The sequence below is a fragment of the Anolis sagrei genome, chromosome 2 (genome assembly GCF_037176765.1).
Source record: "Anolis sagrei isolate rAnoSag1 chromosome 2, rAnoSag1.mat, whole genome shotgun sequence".
NCBI lineage: Eukaryota > Metazoa > Chordata > Lepidosauria > Squamata > Dactyloidae > Anolis > Anolis sagrei.
In genome coordinates, this window is record NC_090022.1 from 23,324,270 (window position 1) to 23,346,472 (window position 22,203).

Genomic DNA, 22,203 nt, shown 5'->3' on the forward strand with positions numbered 1-22,203 from the left:
GCTACCCCTCTATTCTGCCTTGGTTAGACCACACCTGGAATATTGTGTCCAATTCTGGGCACCACAATGGAAGAGAGCTATTGACAGGCTGGAATGTGTCCAGAGGAGGGCGACTAAAATGATCAAGGGTCTAGAGAATATGCGCAGCTTAAAGAGCTGCGCATGTTTAGCCTGCAGAAGAGGGCTGAGAGGAGACACGATGAGGGCCATGTATAAATATGTGTGGGGAGGTCATAAGGAGGAGGGAGCAAGCTTGTTTTCTGCTGCCCTGGAGACTACGACATGGAACAATGGCTTCAAACTACAAGAAAGGAGATTCCATCTGAACATTAGGAAGAACTTCTTGTGAGAGCCATTTAGCAGTGGAACTCTCTGCCCCGGAGTGTGGTGGAGACTCTTTGGAAGATTTTAACAGGCTGGATAGCCATCTATCGGGGGTGCTTTGAATGCAATCTTCCTGCTTCTTGGCAGGGGTTGGACTGGATGGCCCACGAGGTCTTTTCCAACTCTATGATTCATAATTGCCTTTCCATGAATCCCTGGGAGGAGTGGCTTAAAGAGTTGGGTCTGTTTAGCCTGCAGAATAGAAGGTTGAGAGGAGGAGATACGATAGCCATGTTTAAATATATGAAATGATGTCATAAATAAGAGGGAACAGGCTTCTTTTCAGCTGTCCTTGAAAGTGGGACTCGGAACAATGGGTTCAAATTATAGGAAAGGAGACTCCACCTGAGTATTAGGACGAACTTCCTGATCATAAGAAGAGCTGTTCAACAGAGGAACTCTCTGCCTTGGAGTGTGGTGGAAACTATGCATGTGGGTTAAAGTATGAGCTCAAGTGCTAAAACTACCTCTTTAATTAAGTGTTCGTGTCGCTTTTTAATTGGGACAGTCTGTGGAAGTACTTTTAGGCTTCTTCGACCTCTGCTTAGAAACTCACCATCATAACATTTTAACAGTTCTGGCATATCAGTTTCTATCAATCTTTCTGGAACAGATCTGAAAGCTGATGAAAGTTCAGCAGCTTTCTGGGTACTTAAATTGCTGGATGCTTTTAAAAACACTGGCCTGGCAAGTTTTCGGATGTATTTACTACTTCAGAAATTCACATCAAATGCACTACAGTCTGTAAGATATTTTCTAGTTCAGAGTTGGACAGAAGATAGATCGGGACCCAAAAGTAGATTTCGAAGAGATTTGTAGCAAATCAGGAAAGATATGCGATACCCATCTATTTAATAACAGCAGGTAAAGGTTTTTCCCTGACATTAAGTCCAATTGTGTCTGACTCTGGGGGTTGGTGCTCATCTCAATTTCTAAGCTGAAGAGACAGCGTTGTTCATAGACACCTCCAAGGTCATGTGGCCAGCATGGCTGCATGGAGCGCCGTTACAGAATGGTTTTTCACTCAATCTTATATGGTGATGTTGAAACAAAGGAAATTTTGGATAAATCACAAGTGAAATCTGTGTGTGTGTGAAAGAGTTACGAGAGCCTCTTTCCGTTCTGGTACTTAAAAATCAAACCCCCAGACTATTAAACCAGGGTATTTTATTTGTAACTTTACAAGCCACAACACAACTAGTTTGCTCTAAGCTGTGGGTTGCTGAATAGTTCAGGTTCCACTCATGCTTAAGGGAAACAAAGCACCTAAAACAGACCTTCCTCAACTGTGTCAACACACACACGCGCATACGCATTTGCACACACACACACACACAAATCAATCATACAACTTGCCTTTGGAAGTTGCTGCGCCTAATGGGCTGGATTCTCATGTTTCTTGCAGGCATGTCAACTCAAATGAGAGCCACCATTTCATCAATGCAAAAGGCTTGTCAAGCAATTAATTAATTAGAAACTCAACTTAGAAGACTGGTCCTAAAGCAGACCTTATTAATCTGGTTCCTTCTAGATAGCCAATGTCCATGCGGAATAGGGACAATGGAGACTGTAGTTCAAACAAATCTATAAAACATAAAATTGGAAGCAAGGTTTTCTGAGAGCAGGGGTGCCATAACTTCTGGCTCTCCACGTGTTCTGGACTTCAGCTCCCAGAGTTCTCTCGACCATTGGACAAGCTGGCCAGGGCTTCTGGGAGTTGGTGGGCCAAACATCTGGAGGGCCACAAGTCTGACACCTCTGTCATAGAGAAACTGAAATCACCATTTGGATTTCCACCACCATGTTCAAAGGGTGCTGGAATTCTTGCTCAACATGTATATTTTCCATTCAAGTAAACATTTTGTTATACATTCATTATACATTTTTTCCAATTCATTGTTAAGAGTTTTATAATACATGGGCATATTTAGATCTGAGTCACATAGGTATGCCCATGTGGTAAAGTGCTGATTCAGAGTGACCAGGCAAGTGGCTGGTGTAACCACGAATGCAGGACTGCATCATCGGAAGGTATATAAGCAACCAGCCATGATGATTGCTGATGGATGATTGCTGTCGGAGAGTTGGAGGATTGTTGGAGAGTGTGTGTATGTGCATTGGTGTATAGCACTAGCTGTAAATATCTGCACTGCTGCAACCAAAAACAAAGCCTTCCTGTTGGAACGAATCTGCTGTGTGCAGGTATCTTCCACACACCAAGAGTACTAGTTTGCGCTTCCTCCAGCACTCTGCAACAGTATTAGAACTATGCATTCCAAAGTCTGTTTCATCTATGGAAGTGAAGCTCCCATCTCCTATTTAGTTCAAACTCAGGTGATTAGCAAGCACTTTCCTCTGAAATTTATCAGAATGAGAGTGAGACATATTTCTGTGCATAAGGATCTAACTCTCGTGCACTGCAAAGCCTCCGAAAGTAAACTGCTGCCTCTCAAGGCCTTCCAAAAACAACACCTTTTCCAGTACGATACAAGTAGGTGATGTAGTATGGCCACACTGGGCCTGAAGGCCAGACTGCTGAAGGCAGTGGATCTCAAATATGGAACTTCAGTGTTGGACTACAACACCCAGTAGTCACGGAGAATGATTCTGTGAGTTGTAATCCAACTTCATATTTGGAAACCATGGTTCCAATGACTAACAGCCTGCTCTCCATTTTGGGGCTTTATTTTAGTGCTAGATGGCTGCAACCTTAAGTGATTCACAATGGTTTTGTGGCTCTGAGCTGCAATTAGAATTGGGAAAGTGTTTTTTTTAAATCTGACAACTTCCAGAATCCACTAGCCAGAAGTGTCTCAGACCAGATGATCCATGCCCAGCCTCATTGACTCTCTTGCACCCATGTTCTACAACCCCATAACAAAGACTGCCAGAAGTTGCTAACAGGGCACAACTCTAGTCATAGCTTTAGCTGAACTGCAGGGAAAGAGAAAGATATTTATCCTCTATGCTATATGCCTGCAAGAATAGAGAATCCATCCTGAGTCCTTCACAGTAATACCACATTCTTCTAAACCCATTCAACAGGACATAAAATTGCCCTTTCATTCATACCTATTTCTAAGCAGCTCTGCCCACAGCCAATGCAAACACAACTCTTAAAACCCCCTACTAGAGCAGGTTTATGTCTTGTGATGTCAAATTTAAATCTGACTTAGAACTTCAGGATTGCAGCAGAAAATGTGCTTCTCGCTGCCTTTCCTGTACGTTTGAGCACTACAAACTGCGTCACTGTAACAAGCATCTCTCCTTTTCTTCTCCGGTGCCGTATTCCTAGAATCCGACCCCAAAAAGAAACACAGTGTGACTTCTGAATGGCTCTGTGCTTTTTCTTCAGTTGACTTGCTTCTGATCAGAGATGCTGCTGCTTTGCACTTTCATTGAGAAGTTTCCTTTTCACTGAGAAGCCAAGCTGTTAGGACTCCACTCAATGTATTTGAGGGCCAATCCTAGCAGGGGAAGACAGTCCTTTTGTCACTCCCAGTCCGTTGGCGGCCGAATGATGAGAGGGGAAGCATTCTTGCGGCCGGCACGGATCCCTGGGTAGAAAAAAGGCCAAAGCTTCTCGGTGAACGTGTCACTAAATGTGTAAATATGGGAACGGTCCGTCACATTGTAGAAAGAAAGTTTCCCAGCCTCGTAGTCCAAGAAGACACCCACTCGCTTGGGCTTTGTGGTGACATTGAGCGGGGTGAAGGGTGTTGTGGTGGCTGCGTACTTGTCCCCATTGAACAGTCTCACCCGCCAATAGCCGGTCTCCGGTAGGGAGGTCGTCTCCCCTTTACGGCTTACCGAGTCATTGCAAACCCCCAGGGCCCAATGGGTCTTTTCGCCCACTTCCACCTCCCAGTAGTGCCGTCCTGAAGTAAACCCTTCTGTTGCCAAGACGCACGGGTAGACGGTGAAGCGCCTCGGACTGTCTGGCAGATCTCTTAGGCGCTGCTCCACAAACTTGACACTCTTCCGGTCCTCGGAGAGCACTAGGTTGGGATGGGCTGTTTCAGGATCAAGGATCAGATCTCCTGCAGAGAAAGGGAGAGAGGTTTGTGGGTGCTCAGTTTTAAGGAAAGCCAGTGTGTTGTATCCTCTTCCTCCCTTCTTACAATTTGTTTTTGTCAGCCAGTTCAGAATGCATTCATTAAATGTAACTCTCATTTCATCTTTGGTGGAAATCTCCCTTGTATTCATATCTTCATTAGGCTTTAGGCTCACTACCAATGTTCTCCCTCAAGACTGAAAGTCTAGCAGTTTCTTTTGAGACTTTTCCAACTCTGGCATTACAAATGTTTTGGATTACAGCTATGCTGGGGGATTTTGAGACATATACTCAACAATAATAAAAAATGTATTTCTAATTGTTTTTATTACTTCCAATTATTTTATATTTTTATTTTTATTTACAAATTTGGCGAGCACACATGGAAAATAATATGTTGATCACCCACATGTGCTGATAATGGACAAGAAATGTTTAAACACCCTCTGATATCCACACATTGGAGACAAACTCAAAATTGGAAGGAGGGAGTAATGAGAGGAGAGAGGTAAGACATGGCATCTCCATCATCACTTGTCTTAAAGTGGCCCATTAAAACACCTTTGTCCAACTCGTCACCACGTGAACCCAAAAGCCCCGTGCTTCTTATTTGGAATCCTGACCACCATTAACCTATTTTTGGCACCAAATTAAATATTTGTCTTTTTGTCCTAATCTTTGTGGCCCAGTGATTATAGATTGCTGTGAGGTTGTTGGGTCTTTGTTTTTTGTTTTGATCTGTATTCACCAACGGCGTGAGTTGCACACTTACGTATATCCATGTTAATAGGTTCCTAATGTCAGAACTGAACTTAAATGGGTTAGTAAGAACCAGAAAAAGCTTATCTCTAGTATTACTCTGTATTACCATGCTTTCCTCTATTGGTATTAGTTACTAATAAAAAGGAAGAAGACTCCTCTTGACTTGAACTGGATCAGGATTGATTAAACTTGGCACTCGAATCCTTACCTTCGTTTGACACACCTACACAGATTAAAAAAAAGAAACCAATGCTTTACTAAGTTTTGCAGATGAAGTAACTATAAAAAGGTAAAGGCTTCCCCTTGACATTAAGTTTAGTCATTTCCAACTCTGAGGGGTGGTGTTCAACACTCTAGTCTTCAGAAAACACAGGTATTTATCCTGAATGTAGAGTTTCTTTAAGTTTCCAGTATCTTTCATTTTCAAATTACATTCTCCCCTTGATGTTATTATCCTGTTTCTTTATCCAACACCACCAAATGTCTCAGTGTACAAATATTTCTATCACTTGGATGCTGCTGACAGACAGAAAGTGTGGTATAGTAGTTGAGTGATGTACCGTGATTCTAAAGACCACAGTTTGGATCTTCACTCAGCCATGGAAACCCAGAGAGTGACCTTCAGCAAGTCACATTCCCTTAGCTTGAAAGGAAGGCAAAGACAAATTACTTCAGAACACATCTTGCCAAGAAATCCATGACTGGAAAACTTTAGAGTTGCCATATGCCAGAAATAGCTTAAAAGCATGCAACAAAGAGATGAACACCCAGACATATGAGTGGGAAATTCACCGCACCCCCAAAAAGCTATTTGTGATGTCTTGGCCTAGACTTTTTCCCTCCTGTGTTTCACTTCCTTGTTTTGTTCTCCCTTTGGTATGGACTTCTCCATTTGTGCTTAGTTTTAGGGGTGGAGCTTAAAACCCCCTAGAGGCCTGGCTTTGTTGGTTTAGATCTTTTTGCCTCAGAACTTGTCTGAAAGGCTTTTCCCTCCTTTTTTTAAAATTTTTTTTTTTGGTCTGTGCCAGAGTTTTGGAGGAAAAGGCCAGCAATTGTCTGGGTTCCTTGGCCTGGCAATCTAAACAGGCATTCCATAGCACGTATTTACCAGCTGTATATACTACGTATATACCTTATAGCAGGGGTCCTCAAACTAAGGCCTGGGGGCCAGATATGGCCCTCCAAGGTCATTTACCTGGCACTCAGCCATTTCAAACCTAAGTCTGAAATGACTTGAAATCACACAAAAACAGCAACAATCCTATCTCATCAGTCAAAAGCAGGCCTACACTTCCCACTGAAATACAAATAAGTTTATTTTTGTTAAAATTGTTCTTCATTTTAATTATTGTATTGTTTTAAAGTATTTTTTGAACTACAAATAAGACATGTGCAGTGTGCATAGGAATTCCTTCATGTTTTTTTTCAAATTATAATCCAGCCCTCCAACAGTTTGAGGGACTGTGACCTGGCCCTCTCTTTAAAAAGTTTGAGGACTCCTGCCTTATAGTGTCTTCGTAGAATCATTATAGTATATACCTCATAGATCTTCATAGCTGTATTTACCATATAGTCACCACAGCTGTACATACCACATAGTCATCTTAGCTGTGTATTTACCATATAGACACTATGGCCCAGAGTGCTTTACCATTATAGCTTGTACCACTACCATTTAGTTATTATAGTTCTGTACTTTACCATTTTAGTTCTGTATTATATCAATAGCCAAGTACCTTACTGAAGACAATTATAGTCAAGCATTTTACCTCATATTTTATGAATATAGTCAAGTGTTTATTTTCAGTGTAACTAAGTTCAAGCAACAAACGTTGTCTTTGTAATATTTTATTTAGATTCACTTTTCAAGAACTCTGACTGAGGTTACCTTTGTCTTTTGTTTCCAGTAAATTTATTTGGTTAACTTTAATCCTGTCTCAAGAGTCTTTATTTTTAAAGAACTGAAGTACATCAGAGGGTATACTGATAGCTGCCGGGAATAGCCAGACATACAGTTTTCTTCTACCCCAGCGTGCCATCACTCTATTCATCTGCAACATCATCACACTTACTTACCTGTTAGCTTCTTAAGGATTTTTCTCAGAACAAAAAACTGTCTGGGGAAGTTGCAGAAATTTTTTTCTAGCTCAATGGAGACTAAACATGGTTCTTGGGCCTGGAGCTCTTCAAATCTGCAAGGACAAAAGCAGAGAAACCTGGGTAAAGCTCCAGGAGTAGGCTGGCTTAATGCTTGTGGGATCAACAATTAAGGAAGAGGATTGCTAAGAGCACCCACATAGCCATCTAGCTGTGATTAAAACCAAAAACATTTAAGTCCTTTCACATATAATTTGTTCTGACTTAGATGCCACAGTTGATACAGCTTTGGTCGACTGAACTTCAGCTCCTGCTTGTCCAGTGTTGATGGATACTTTCCAATTTGAGGATGTGGACAGAATCCTTGGAGAGGTGAGAACAACCACACGTGATCTAGAACCCTGCCTTTCCTGGCTCATTAAACCAGCCAGAAGGGAACTGGTGGAGTGGGTTGGGGAAGTGATTAATGCCTCCTTTTATCAGGGCAGGGTCCCTGCAGGCCTCAAGGAGGCTGTGGTAAGACCACTTCTAAAAAACCTGCCTCTGTACTGGAAAACTACAGGCCAGTCTCCAATCTCTCATTTTTTGGGCAAGGGACTGAAGCGTGTGGTGCCTTCCACAAATAGATCAAGACCTTCTGCCAGCAGGCATCTGAGGGAGGATGAGGGGCATGCTGCTGGGAAGGTAGTGGGTAGGATTCGGGGGTTTCAAATATATATTTAATTGTATATTAACTTATAGTAACCACAGTACTATTTAATTATTTTTAACATTTGAATTTGCTTTGTCTTAAACTGTGACCAGACTGTGTGATGAAGAGGTGAGATGATAGCCATGCTTAAAACATATGCCGTATTAAGGATGGAGTAAGCTTGTTTTGTACTGCTCTAGACTCCAGAAACTAGAACACAGAGCAATGGGTACAAACGATAAGAAAACAGATACTACCTATACATTAGGAAGGAAGAATGGAACTATAAATAACCTCAACCCAAGCTGAGAGGGAGGGGTATTGGCAATCAGACTATTCTTCAGGCCTTCTAGCTGCAGAACAGAGATCCACAACAACAGTCAAATGCTGGCCATTGTCAATGGATTCTAAATTATTTTATTATAGCAAGATGGCTTATACTGTAAAGATTAATGTTATCTGTCCTGGCATTATTCACTGGACAATTGACTTTACTTTTTAATCAGAGTATGACTGCGTAATTTATAGATTTTAAGCTGGGTTTTCTGGGATATCCTTCTTACATTAATGTATATATCTAGGCTGCAAACATAGTCTTAGAACCTACCACACTGCTGACTTTTCACTTTCTTTCTTTTTCAATATTTAGAATATTCTTTTAAAAAAACACAACTATAGAAAGCAGCAACGACATTGCCAAAATGATTAAAATGAAATGTGGCCCTTACCTTTCAAGAGTGCTCTTCACATCCTGCAAAAAGAGAAATAATTTGAACTGATAAAGATTCATCTTTGGAGAAAGCCTAAGAACAGCTAAAAGCTGTTTGAATACACTGCCTTGAAATGTCCTGGAGCTTCCACCTATGGATATTTTTAAAGAGACTGGATAGCCATATAGTAGGAGTGCTTTGATTGTGTATCACCACATGGCAGAATGAGATTGGACTGGATGGCCATTGGGGTCTCCTCCAATGCTATGATGCTGAGCATCCGTTATCTGAAATGCTTGGGACAAGATGTGCTCTGTATGTTTGATTTTGGAATACTTGCATATACATAATGAGATATTTTGGAACTGGGGACCAACAATAAACACAAAATTAATGTACGTTTCATGTACACCTCATATACATAGTCTGATGATAATTTTATATGGCAGTTCTATTTTTTTCTGGATGAAAAAAAACCTGTATATACTAAACCAGTGGTTCCCAACCTGTGTTCCGTGGACCACCAGTGGTCTGCAAGAACTAAAATATGGTTCGTGGCCTCACCGATACTACCACTTTGCAACAAGAGCGACTGGTTTCACGAAACCCTCTTATAGTGCTGAGGCAATGGGGATGTTGGGAGGAGAGAGGCTGAGAACACACGAAAGGTGTGACAACAAACCTCCTGACTGCTGCTTCTCCTCCTCCTGCCTCCCTCTCCCTGAGTAAAGCCGGTCCATGTGGCACCTGGAAACGGGGGCACCTTGGTGTCTTCGTTTTTAGGCCTGTTCCTGGGGTTATTTAGGGTGCTGATTCAGAAAAATGAATTGGATAGACTACATCAGCCTTAGATTACTAAATATGGTTTTCTGTGAGCGAGCAGATGGTGACTACTGGGTGGCATATGTTCTGTATCAGAAACTAGAGCTGATGTGGTCTATTCAATGCAATTTTTTGAATCAGCATCCCAAATAACCAACCCGAATCTAAAGCTGACCAAAAACTGATTCATAACCTTTTTGGTACTAATGTTGGGAGAGTGGTCCCTGGTCAAAAAAAGGTTGAGAACCACTGCACTAAACCATCAAAAAGGAAAAGATGTCACTACTTCAGCCACCCATGTGAACAAATTCGTATTTTGGAACTTTTGGATAGGGAATGCTCCACCTGTAATCGCCAAAGAGCTTAACAGCTATTAATCCTTCTACAACCATAAAAGTTTTTAGGTGTAAATGAAAGCTGAAGTTCTGGAGCTTATGGTAGCAGATTATTTATCAAACTCAGCACAAAATCTATCATCTGCAACATGGTTACGATTCTACCTGAAACTACTCCTTCTCCAGTCAGTGTGGAAGATTCTAGAAAGCTTTGTCTTATGAACAATTGTAAAAAAAATTCCACAGCTCTCTTATTACTTGACCATTTGACACACACCCCAAGAATATTGAATTTTCCTTTCTGGTTTGAGCCCTCAGAGTTAAATACTCAATGATGGCACAACAAAGGGAAAAAAGAACAAGGAAAAGCACCCCAAATATCTCCTTTCTTTCTCAGTCCATTTTCCATGACAAAAAGCCAAGCGTGCTCCTGGCAACTGGGCAAGATCAATGGCCTGGAAATACATCAAACCCCATCACTTTCACCTAAGAATAAACAGTTCTCTCTTTAGAAGAAGCTCCAGAGAATGGGCTGTTCCTTAAAGGACGTGTCCAAAGACACTGATAGGGGGGAATATTCCCTACCTTCTAGGGAGATGGGAGTGTTAATGATGCACTCCTCACCTTGAGCATTTCAATGCCCGACTGCAGGCACTTCTCCTCAATCTCTGTGATGAGACTGTTGAGAATGGCCCGCTGCTCAGACAGCTTTGCCACGTTCTCCTTCAGCTTCTGCAAAATCTCCTTCTCTTCGTCTTCCAGACGCTTCATCAGGATTTCTTGCTCAGCTGCCAGGAACAGATGCAACTCTTCAAATTCACTGATGATGAGCTGACGGCGGTCTTCAATCTTTCTCTGTGGAGAAAGGAGAAGAAAGGTTTGGTGGATAATAATATTGCTGGATGGAAAAGACCTTCTTGCTTAGAAACGTGCTTGCTTTTAGGGTTCCATCTAATGTTTACATTCTGTTACATGTCTGTTTTTATTTATATTGTTGCTGTTTTGTATTTTATATGAATTACTCAATTACAGTAATGCTAACTCCTTTGAGGAAGTATCAGAAAGCTGGGCTATGCTTCAGTATAAACAACAAAATAATACAGGGAACTTGAGATCCCCAATAAACTGGATTAGTACAAACAGACATCGAATTGCAAGAAGAAGAAAAAACTCACTCGGACATTCAGTACAATAGAGTTCAAGTTCTTGGTACGTAAAACAGGACAATTTCCCCTTTTTAAAAGCCCAGTAAAAGTAACAGAGGAAATTAAAGATACATTATTCTGGTATCTGTTATAAGCAAACTGTGTATCAGGTTTCTCTACAAGACATTATAAATTTATTTGGAGGGTGTGAGAATTTTAGAGGATACCAAAAGATTGTAGAAAAAAACTAGTAATTACACCAAGGGGAATGAGTTAAAAGGATGGGAGAACAGGTCAGTCACAGTTTGAAAGTAGCTAGTTTGCAATCACTACATGTTTGCAAAGAGTACACAATTATGCAGTGCAAATATAATCACATTCTGTCAAGACTCAGAGGAACCCATTGAACAAATTCTGCCAAGAAAACCCTGCAATAGGATCATCATAAGAAATTATCTAAAAACACACAATAAAAAACTTCTTTGGTAGGAGAAGTTCAAAACACAGCATGTAAACACTTGCCTTTAGTTCCCCAGGTTTCTTCTCCTCTTGGGATTTGCAGTAGGCAATCTTCTGCAGCTTTTGTTCTAGTGGCTCCAGGCACTTCTGCATCTTTTCCTATATGACAGAGAAGCAACAGGGATGGTCGATAGAAGAATCATTCAAATGATCATTCAGAGCATTCCAACAAAATATCCCTGAGAAGCCTTAAGGAGTGCTGAAGGTTAAGAGCCTCGCTTCCACAGACTGTTTGTTTATTTGTTTACAGCAGAGTCTCGCTTATCCAACAAAAATGGGCCAGCAGAATATTGGATAAGTGAAAATGTTGGATAATCAGGACAGATTAAGGAAAAGCCTATTAAATGTCAAATTACATTATGATTTGACAAATTAAGCACCTAAACATCCTGTTTTACAAAAAACCGACAGAAAAGGCAGTCCAATACATGGTAATGTATGTAATAATTACTGTATTTAAGAATTTACCACCAAAACATCACAATATATTGATACAGCTGTGGATCCGGGCGGGAGGTAGACTGCTTTGGATAATACAGAACATTGGATGAACAAAGTTTGGATAAGTGAGACTCTATTTATTTTGTATGCCGTCTTTTTCTCAGATCCAAGGCAGCTTCCAGAGAAATAACTTTAAGAAACCATTTACAATAAAATGTAAAAACAATTAAAATCAACTCATAAACATTTTGAAATCAATTTTAAAACAAACTAAAGTTTAAAAAGATAACCAAAACATTTTCAATGGAAAGTCCTCCTGCTTTCACATTAAAAGGTTGCTTAAACAAAAAGGTGTCCACATAAAAGGAGGGAGAGGGCCAATTTATTCTCCTACAGAAGAAACTTCCAAAGGTGCTAGCAGCCACTAAGAAGGCTCTCATCAAAAGGAACCTATGAAGGTAGTAGGGTCAAGTGAAAGCCCTCCCATGAAGATCTTAGATCCTGGCAGGCTCATATAGTGAGATGCAATCTTGCAGATAATCTGAGCCCAAACTGAATACAGATTTATTAGCCATGAACAACACTTTGAATTTTAATGCTTGTAACAACAACAACAATAACAACAGCTTTATTTATATACCGTCCTATCTCCCAGAGAGAACTCAGGGCGGTTTCCAACACAGGGCAAAACATTCCATTGCTGAGCAACACAAAAACCATACAAAAATGAAACATTTTAAAGTATAAACATATCACATTAAAATAATCACAAACATTTAAAAGCCAATTTCAATTTCAATCCATCCAACGGGATTCAAAATACTAATTGAAAAGAATATTATATGTTTGCTATAACTGGCCTCAGTCAGTTTTCTGTCTGAACTACTTTTGATTCACTGAAGTTTTTGAAAAGTTTTCAAAGGCAGCCCCACATAGCGTGTGATATAATCATCCAAACAGGGTGTAATCAAGCCAAGTGTCACTCTAGCCAGATCTGATGTTTCAAGGAGCAAGTGCAGTTGGTGCACTGGATTTAGATAGGAAAATGCATTGCTGCCCACTGTTGTAACTTGGATATCCTTAACCTTAACTTTTATCAAAAGGAACAAGTTCCTTCTCTGAGTAGAGTGGCAAAATGCCTTTGAATGTCTAGGCAGGAAAACGACAGTGCTGGTGCTTTTGCCTCTCCGCAAAATAGATCCAAGGAGCACCATGCTGAGCCCTAAAGTTTAACCCTCAACTCAACCATAGGTCATATGAAAATCCATAATTTTCGTTCCGAATCCTGCCCTCAACATGTAGGTTGACTTAATACTACCTCCCCAGTGAAATTACATCAGCCCCCTCCCTCCTGGCCTTCAGAAAAAAAGTGAAAACATGGCTTTCACTTGTAGTGCAACAGATGGATACAGAATATGTGCAATGACTACTGGAATGGCCCTGGATTACGACTGTGGATGGGGTGGTCTTAATAGTGAACGTAATGCTTTAAATGTTATTAATGTGTATTAATTTTAACTTTAATGTAAATGTTTATTTTAATTGTATGTTGTTTTAAGGTACTGAATAGTTGCCTATATGTAAATATTGGCTATAAATAAACCTTGGATCCCCTTTGGGGTTGAGAAGGGAAGGGTATAAATATGGTAAACAAATAAATAAATAAGACAGAAGTACAAGCCATCTCTGAGTTACAAGCAACCAATGTACAAACAACTCATAGTTAAGAACAGGGGTCAGGCAAAAGCAAGCGAGAGAAATCGACCCCTCAGAAGGGAAATTTACTCCTGAAAGAATTATCATGGGGAAAAGGTGTCTCCCCAAAGCTTTCTTTCTATAGGAATTTGAAAGAAATAGAGTTTTATGCATAATACAGTAACTTGTCAGAAACTAGATAAAAACTGACTATATCAGGGATCGGGAAACTGCATCTCACCAACTGAATGTATTTCATGGTGGATTTTTTTGCAGCCTCTCCCAATCTCTCCCAAAATGTAAACTGCCACCCTTCCAGGATCAGAAAATACTTCAAAACTATCCCCCAAAAAGAAAACCAGCTGATCATGGAAGCTGAATGCTACTTTAGTTTTTGTTTGATCAACTCTGACTTTTTTGTAAGTCTCTCTTTAATTTTCTGGCACTCACACAGGCTGTGAAGTGCACACTCAAAGCAAACTCATCTACTGTTGTGATAACAAGGGAACAATGCATATCTCATTCATACTTCAGCTTGCCGTTCAAAATGCTCTTTACTGTCTGTTATTTTTTTAAAAAAAATATTGACTGCAATCATCCTTCAGCCCCAATTTTACCTTATATTCCTGAGAAGCATCATCCACAGAGACAACTGTGTGAGAGCGGTGTTCGAGGGAGATCTCGCACACTAAGCAAACAGCCTCCTGGTCCTCCTTGCAGAAAAGTCCAAGCACTTCATTGTGCTTTTTACATAAGTTTTCGTCCCGTACCTTGCGCTTGTTTGTGACCTGCAGCTGCTTGGCTATTTCTACCATGTTGCCCAGCTGCCGGTTGGGTTTCAGAATACGGTGGCGGGAAGTCTTACGGCAGACAGGGCAAGGGAAGTCCCGATTTAGGTCCTCCCACCATCGGGTAATGCAGTCTCGGCAGAAGTTGTGGCCACATTCAATGATGACAGGGTCTTTTAAGTACTCCAAACAAACAGAGCAACTGGCTTCTACCTGAAGGTTCTCCAGAGGGTTTGTGGTGGCCATGGCTCTTGAAAAGCAGAGGAAATACTGTGGTCAGAACCAAGCAAGCCTCAAGAGTTGAGAATGTTTATTGCAGCATACATTCACTCTACATGGATGAATGCTTAAGTCTTGGGCCTAAATAGTGACATAATCTTAGGCTGTCGCTTCCTCAACATTCTTGTTCTTGTCCTAGGAGTTCACCCCCCCCCCCCACACACACAAAGGTTTGTTTATTTCCCTGTCTCTCTATGAGTTCTCCCTTACAAATAGTTCTGCCTCTTTATCTCACCCTGAGTTTTAAAATCATTTTATGTACATGTGGCCCGCTCACTATCAGTATGTTTGGTTTACTGCTTTTTAAAAAAATGTTTTGTGTATATTGTTTATATGCTTATATGTTTTAGACTTTAATGTTATGTTGTTTATTTTACTGCAATTTGTATCTTATTGTATTGTTATTTGTTGTTCGGGCTTGATCTCATGTGAGCCGCTCCAAGTCCCCGTTGGGGGAGATGGTGGCGGGGTATAAATAAAGATGATGATGATTATTATTATTATTGGCCTCTAGGACTGAAGAAACCCACTTTTGAAATGGAGAATTGCAAATGCTTTATGGTCCTGAGCTTTGAAGTGGAGAAATAGTGTGTACCTTTTGACAAGAACATGTCTGAGAACCTGGACACAGTGACATCTGGAAAATATAATTGTCACGGTATTTGCAGATATAATAGAATGTTGAGCAATCTATAAACCATTGACAAACCTTTTGATAAACAATTTGAAAAACAAGGGGCTTTCCAAGTAGGTGCAGATAAAGAGCTGCAGTTGCCTGTCACCAGTAGCTCCTGACCTGCACACTAGACCCTTTTGGAACTGATCACTTCAAAAAGGGTTTGCTGCATGAAGTAAGCATGAGAGAATGAGTGAGACTCCCCTACCTTGTATGACTGTTTAGATTAGAATGGATTAGCAGGCCAATAAAGTAGATGAAAGCCAGATCCAGTTGTCTGTGAGTTTACTTCAGGCATCCTCCAGCTGTTTGGGCCTTGACTCCCAGAAGCCTTAGCCAGTTTGCTCAATGATCAGGAATTCTGGGAGTTGGAAGTCCAAACAGCTGGAAGGCTGCAGTTTGAGGATGCCTGGTTTACTTGAATGCTACTTGGCTATGTCTTGAAATACTCTCTGGATGTAGAAAGAACAAGGTCACCCACTTTGTGACATATTTAACCAGCATCAAACACTATGAAAATTACATCCAAGAAGGAATGTCAAAGTTATCTATAACCAAGCAGAGGTACAACAGTGCTCTGGATCATTTCTAGTATATACATCTAGAAACTGTATGCATCTAGAAGACTGTACATCCAAGTACCATGGTGGGACTTATGAAACTCTCCAGATATCCTTGCATTGCCACTCCCAGCATTTCTCCATACTAGTGTAATTGGTTAGGTCTGCTAGGACATAGTCTCACAACATTTGAAGATCCACTGTATGTATGTATGTATGTATGTATGTATGTATGTATGATTTATATTTTGCTCTTTCCTACCACGAGGATTCAAAGCAACTCACAATTTAAAAAATATAGTTAAGGGCATACCAAAAGTGAATATTAAAATAGAATGAAATTACAGTTCACCTCTCAAGTTAATAGGAAATGCAATTCCAATATATAACCAATAAAATATACATCTATATAATATTGAATACATGTTGGTTACATGCAAGATATGTGCACATTTCAACCTTTATTTACTGCTTTGACTATTCAAAATATTTCATACTTTTTATGATTAACCACATTTTTTGTTTTACTTCTCTATCTGCTCTTTGTTAATTACTCAAAACCTTAACGTTGAAAGGCAGTACAAAGCTACTTTAAACGATTTGAGTGTTTTAAGTTTATTATTTATTTATTTAGTACATTTCTATATTGTCCCTCTCAGCCTTCCAGCGACTCGAGGCGGTTTACAAGGCAAGAATTCAATGCCACGCTAATCTTCTCTGTATCGTTCCAATTTTAGTATATGTGCTGCCGAAGCAAGAAGGAAAGTTACCGCCACAAGAAGAAATGAGATTTTGGACAGATGATATGTAAAAGTTGTGGCTTGAAATGGGGGAGGGGAGCACAATGGTGGGAAAAAAGGGGGGGAAATGCTTAAGCAGAATAATAAGATTATATGTTAAAGAGGGTGATGAATAATATGTAACTGCTATAAACAAATGTATAACAAATGTAAGAACTATGATAAAATAATAATTTTTAAAAAAAGAATTCAATGCCACCAAGGATACAATTGCAATATACAATATAAAAAACATCAGCAACAATAAAATCAAACATTATAATGAAACAAATAATGTTTCAAGCTATTATAGCATTAAAAAAAGAAAAAGCAATTTACATGTTTTCATTTCTTCTGTAACTAGTTTGATAATTGTTGAACAGGTATGTATAGGCTACAAGCAATGTACCTGTGCTATCCCAATTTTATGTCATGTTACGCATTGCCATACAATTGATTTATGTTGTCATTTTGTGGTTTTATACAGCCCCCGAAGGCAGCCTTAAGAGCACAAGGGCCAAAATTCACCAGGCTCTTTCATCAATAAAACAATAATCTTTTGAACATCTTGGGATGTATCCCCAGCTTCTTCTATGAACTTTACTGGAGACATTCTAGTAGTTGCTGCTGAAAAACCATGATTAAAGAACTGATACTCACTGTACTGCTGAACTCCTAAGAAGGATCACTTTCAGAAGTCCATGCAGATGAAGGCAACATCTGAACAGGAGATCCTGCTAATAGGTTCCACAGGGCAAGCACACCGTGCAGGATTTGGGGACCAGTACCTGAAAAGATAAGAGGGGGAAAAAAGCTATTTTAAAAAATGATGCATAAGAGAACTCACAGGCCTCTCCAGGATTGGATGTGGAAAGTTCAAATGACCAAAATTAATATAGTTTGGCTCTTATCCATGTCCTCTCTTTAAAGGTCAAGGGAAGAATAAAATAAAACCCTATGTAAAGCATGAAATGTTCTGCCTAAGGAAAGAGGCACCTAATGGGCCACTATGACAAAATGGGAATCTGCCTTCCATGTGCCAACTGGAAAATGCATCACTGTATCAACGATGGACAGATTGCAGTGCCGCCAAATCTACTTTATTTTGTACTAAACCCCAAGATCCACCAATCAAGAGTCAGGTACAAAAGGCATATATTCAGAATTAGGCAACATATTGTCAAAAAAAAAAAACCCAAAAAATATAAAAACCCAAACCTTACAAATCATTCTGAACTGCATTTTTAAAACCAGAACTGAACTGAGCTCACATTAAAAAAGTCCATATCAATTCCATTCTAGATTTTTTTCCCACTGCTAGTAGTCAAATTTATGGATCTCTAGATTTTTAAACACTGAATTTTTTTTTGCAATGTTTAAAAAGCTGGGAATCCATAAACCTTGACAATTATAAAGCTGTCTATTAGTACACTGAATTTTCTGAGCGATATCTTGCTCAGAAAATTCAGTGTACTAATCAGCCAACCAATAAAAAGCAGTATAACACCAGTTCTTTATGTCAGAAGAGCTTGTAATCTGTCTGTTTTTGAAAAGGATTCAAATATCATACTTTGGAAAATTATCTAGACCAGGGATCCCTAGTCTTCCAAGGTAATTTACCCGCATTTCACCTTAAACTTTAACTTTGGGTCACTCTAGGTCTGAAATGACTTGAAGGCACACAGCAATAACAATCCTAATTAATTTGATTATATCATCAGCCAAAAGCAGGCGGACACTTATGATTGAAATACAGGTAAGTCTATGTTGGTTAAAAATGTTTTCATTTTTTTTACTATAAACCAGATATGTGCAGTGTGCATAGGAAGTCATTTTTTTTCAAACTATATTTGTCATCCCCCTCCCCCCAATTCCCAGTCTGAGGGAACGTGAATGGCCTTCTGCTTAAAAAGTTTGAGAGTCCTTGATCTAGACACAAGTACTGAATCCTATACCTAAAGCACTCTTAAAATGCCTTTTCTGAAGTGCCTGCAACCTTCACTGGTAGCCTAAGAGGTGCGGATTAGTCTTGAAAGAAGTGTAGAAATTTTTATTAGCTGCTTTGAGCACCAAGTCTGGGGAAAATGTGGCATATAGAGAAACAATGTTCTCATGAGTACATATGATCTGGTCTGTACACAAATGGGATTGGGGGAAGAAGCAAAATAGCTACAACAAAGCTATAACTTCAAAAGTAACTTGTATTCCATATGTTACAATTTTTTTTTATCAGTATTCCCATTTCAATAACAACTGTACTAACAGTGTCTGGACAAGAAATATTTAAGAGACCTTTGAGGAACTGTATAGCAATCCACTTACCCCATGCTTGTTTTATCCGAAGCTGATCAATTGGTATGTTCATTTTCTCCTCTGGTTAGGTTTTGGATAGTAAAAGGTTTATTCCCCAAGAGCAGGTTAATGATCCAATGACACAGGACAGGTTGAGCAGTTGTACTAGATCTCCTCCAACTCTGCAATTTGTTTCAAGATGGGCGCTTTCTTCTGTATCTTGGCACTATATAATCAAGATTGTGGCTGAAATTACAATGATTGATAGCAGGGTGGGTCAGAGTGGAACAAGAGGAAAGAGCAAGAATACTTCTGCAGAACTTTCCATCCCATCTCTTTCCCAGATTGAGTAACTCAGGCCTATTCAACCTGTGGCCCTCAAAGTGTTTGGGACTTCAGCTCCCAGTAGTACTATCCAGCTTGTTCAATGGTCAGGAATTCTGGCAGCCAATGTTCAAAACACTTGAAGGGTCACAGGTTGTGTAGGCCTGGAACAGTTGAACATGTATACTCTTGTATATCAACACACAGAAACCGGGATGCGTGATGTTTTAAAGATATGAAGCAGCAGGCGAGCTGCTGTAGCAATGCTACCTCAAACCCAATACATGTGGGCTGAATTATCACATAGTTGCCTCTAAACAGGATCGACTCACAAAGGCTGGAGTGCAATGGAAGAATGGCTTAACTTGACCATTTAAACTCGATGGTGACACACATCTGTTCCTGGCTTCAGTTCTTGTTAATGACAGATATTGTTGCTGTTGTTGTTGTTATTATTATTATTATTATTATTATTATGTGCCTTATTATTATTATTATTATTATTATTATTATGTGCCTTACATCACTTCTGACTTATGTGGCCCTAATGGGTTTCTAAGGCTGAGAGTGTGGCCCCTTCCACACAGCTGTATAAAATCCACATTGAATTGGATTGTATGATAGTTCAAAGCAGATATTGTGGATTATCTACCTTGATATTCTGGGTTATACAGCAGTGTGGATAGGCCCTGGGTTATATGGCTATATGGAAGGTTCTATGTGTCTTGCCCCAGGTCCCTCAGTGGGTTTTCACTGGTCAAGCAGTGATTCAAACCCTGACTGTCCAAGACTCAAAACACTATGCCACCCTGACTCCTGCATTATACTGCATTTTCCCCTTAATTTCCAAAGCATCTCAGGGCCCTGCCACACAGCCATATAACCCAGAATATCAAGGCAGAAAATGCCACAATATCTGTTTTGAACAGAATTATTTGAGGGCCCTTCCGCACAACCCTATATCCCAGAATATCAAGACAGAAAATCCCACAATATGTGCTTTGAACTGGGTTATTTGTGTCCACACTCAGATAATGTGGGATTTTCTGCCTTGATATTCTAGGATATAGGTCTGTGTAGAAGGGTGCTCTGTTCACACTGCCATATAAAATGATTATTTTGTTGTTGTTGTTGTTGTTGTTGTTATAATAATAAATAACAATAATAATTATTTCATACTACATGTAATATTACTAACATTACAGTATAGTGGTATAGTACAATATAGTAATATATAATATTATTATTGTGCTATGCTAATAATATAATATATCGTATGTACTTGTAACTTGTAAGTCACCCCTTTGGGGTGAGAAGGGCGGAATATAAATGTCGTAAATAAATATAAATAAATAAATAAAATCCAGTTCAATGTGAATTTTATACAGCTGTGTGGAAGGGGGCCTCTGTTCACACTGCCATATAAAGTGATGTAATATACAATATTACTATTGTGCTATGCTAATAATATAATATATTGTATGTACTTGTAACTTGTAAGTCACTCCGAGTCCCCTTTGGGGTGAGAAGGGCAGTATATAAATGTCATAAATAAATATAAATAAATAAATATAATCCAGTGAGAAGGCCGGCATATAAATGTCGTAAATAAATAAATAAAAATAAATAAAATCCAGTTCAATGTGGATTTTATACAGCTGTGTGGAAGGGGCCTCTGTTCACACTGCCATATAAAATGATGTTTTCGTTATTGTTGTTTATTATTATTAGTTATTTCATATTACATGTAGTATTTCTAATATTATAGTATAGTGGTATAGTACAATATAGTAATATATAATATTACTATTGTACTATGCTAATAATACAATATAATATGCTAATAATATAATAATGTGGATCTTATACAGCTGTGTGGAAGGGGCCTCTGTTCACACTGCCATATAAAATGATTATTTTGTTATTGTTATTTATTAGTTATTTCATATTACATGTAGTATTTCTAATATTATAGTATAGTGGTATAGTACAATATAGTAATATATAATATTACTATTGTGCTATGCTAATAACATAATATATTGTATGTACTTGTAACTTGTAAGTCACTCTGAGTCCCCTTTGGAATGAGAAGGGTGACATCTAAATGTTGTAAATAAATATAATCCAGTTTAAATTTGGACTGTATACAGCTGTGTATAAGGGGCCTAAGATCCTATCTACACTCACCATTTAATGCCATTTCAAACCAGTATTGAAAAAGGTGGTTTTGCTGTGCAGATGATTACAAAGAAAGTCCTGGAAAAGGCTTGGGTGGTGATCACACATGTCATCAGGTGCACATTAAGGACTTTTTAGTGAGTTTGTTGCCCCGGCTGCTAGCTAGCTTTGGACTGCATTACATGGGGCCTAAGAAAGAGGAAGAAACAGCTAACCTGAGTGGACAGACATATACAGGAACTTTATAACTGAAACCCCTTTGTGACTTTTGGCCCAACCTTATATACCAGGCATGGGCCAACTTGGGCCCTCCAGGTGTTTTGGACTTCAACTCCCACCATTCCTAACCGCCTACTGGCGGTTAGGAATGGTGGGAGTTGAAGTCCAAAACACCTGGAGGGCCCAAGTTGGCCCATGCCTGGGCTAGACCTGGAGCTATGGCTTCAAGGAAGGGGGCTTCCCATATACATACATATACACACACACAGCTATACCTGGAGTAGACTGGGAGCCGGGGGAGTGGTGTTTTGGGGCGCCCAGCAGGGGCCCTGCGAAGCCCCTCACTCGCAATGTCCTACTGGCTGAAATGCCCTCCCCTCCAAACAGGAACCGACGTCACCGGAAGTAGCCCTCGACCATAGAGAAAGAGAGAAGAGCCCAGAAGGGCGC

General features: G+C 39.7%; 1 protein-coding gene across 2 annotated transcripts; it reads right to left on the reverse strand.

Annotated features, from left to right (window-relative positions):
* Positions 1–1,531: 1,531 nt before the first annotated feature.
* On the reverse strand, positions 1,532–22,160 carry TRIM39 (tripartite motif containing 39). Of its 2 annotated transcripts, none has more exons than XM_060759342.2 (9): positions 22,029–22,160; positions 19,060–19,255; positions 17,398–17,525; positions 14,273–14,693; positions 11,523–11,618; positions 10,480–10,710; positions 8,717–8,739; positions 7,277–7,392; positions 1,532–4,424 (listed from the first exon to the last, which is right to left on the reverse strand). In XM_060759342.2, the coding sequence occupies exons 4-9, from the start codon at positions 14,687–14,689 to the stop codon at positions 3,877–3,879; spliced, it is 1,431 nt and encodes a 476-aa protein (XP_060615325.1). In that variant the 5' UTR covers positions 14,690–14,693; positions 17,398–17,525; positions 19,060–19,255; positions 22,029–22,160; the 3' UTR covers positions 1,532–3,876. The 2 variants fall into 2 exon arrangements, with proteins under 2 accessions (XP_060615325.1, XP_060615323.1); XM_060759340.2 differs by having other exon boundaries at positions 19,060–19,275.
* Positions 22,161–22,203: the final 43 nt, after the last annotated feature.

Bases quoted from the DNA above. Each gene is read 5' to 3' on its own strand.
- TRIM39 (XM_060759342.2), bottom strand. From the start codon at position 14,689: ATGGCCACCACAAACCCTCTGGAGAACCTTCAGGTAGAAGCCAGTTGC. The intron at 7,393-8,716 runs GTAAGGGCCACA...TTGTCCTTGCAG, and splicing joins GTGAAGAGCACTCTTGAAAG to ATTTGAAGAGCTCCAGGCCC. The intron at 4,425-7,276 runs GTAAGTAAGTGT...CTTTCTCTGCAG, and splicing joins AATCCTTAAGAAGCTAACAG to GAGATCTGATCCTTGATCCT.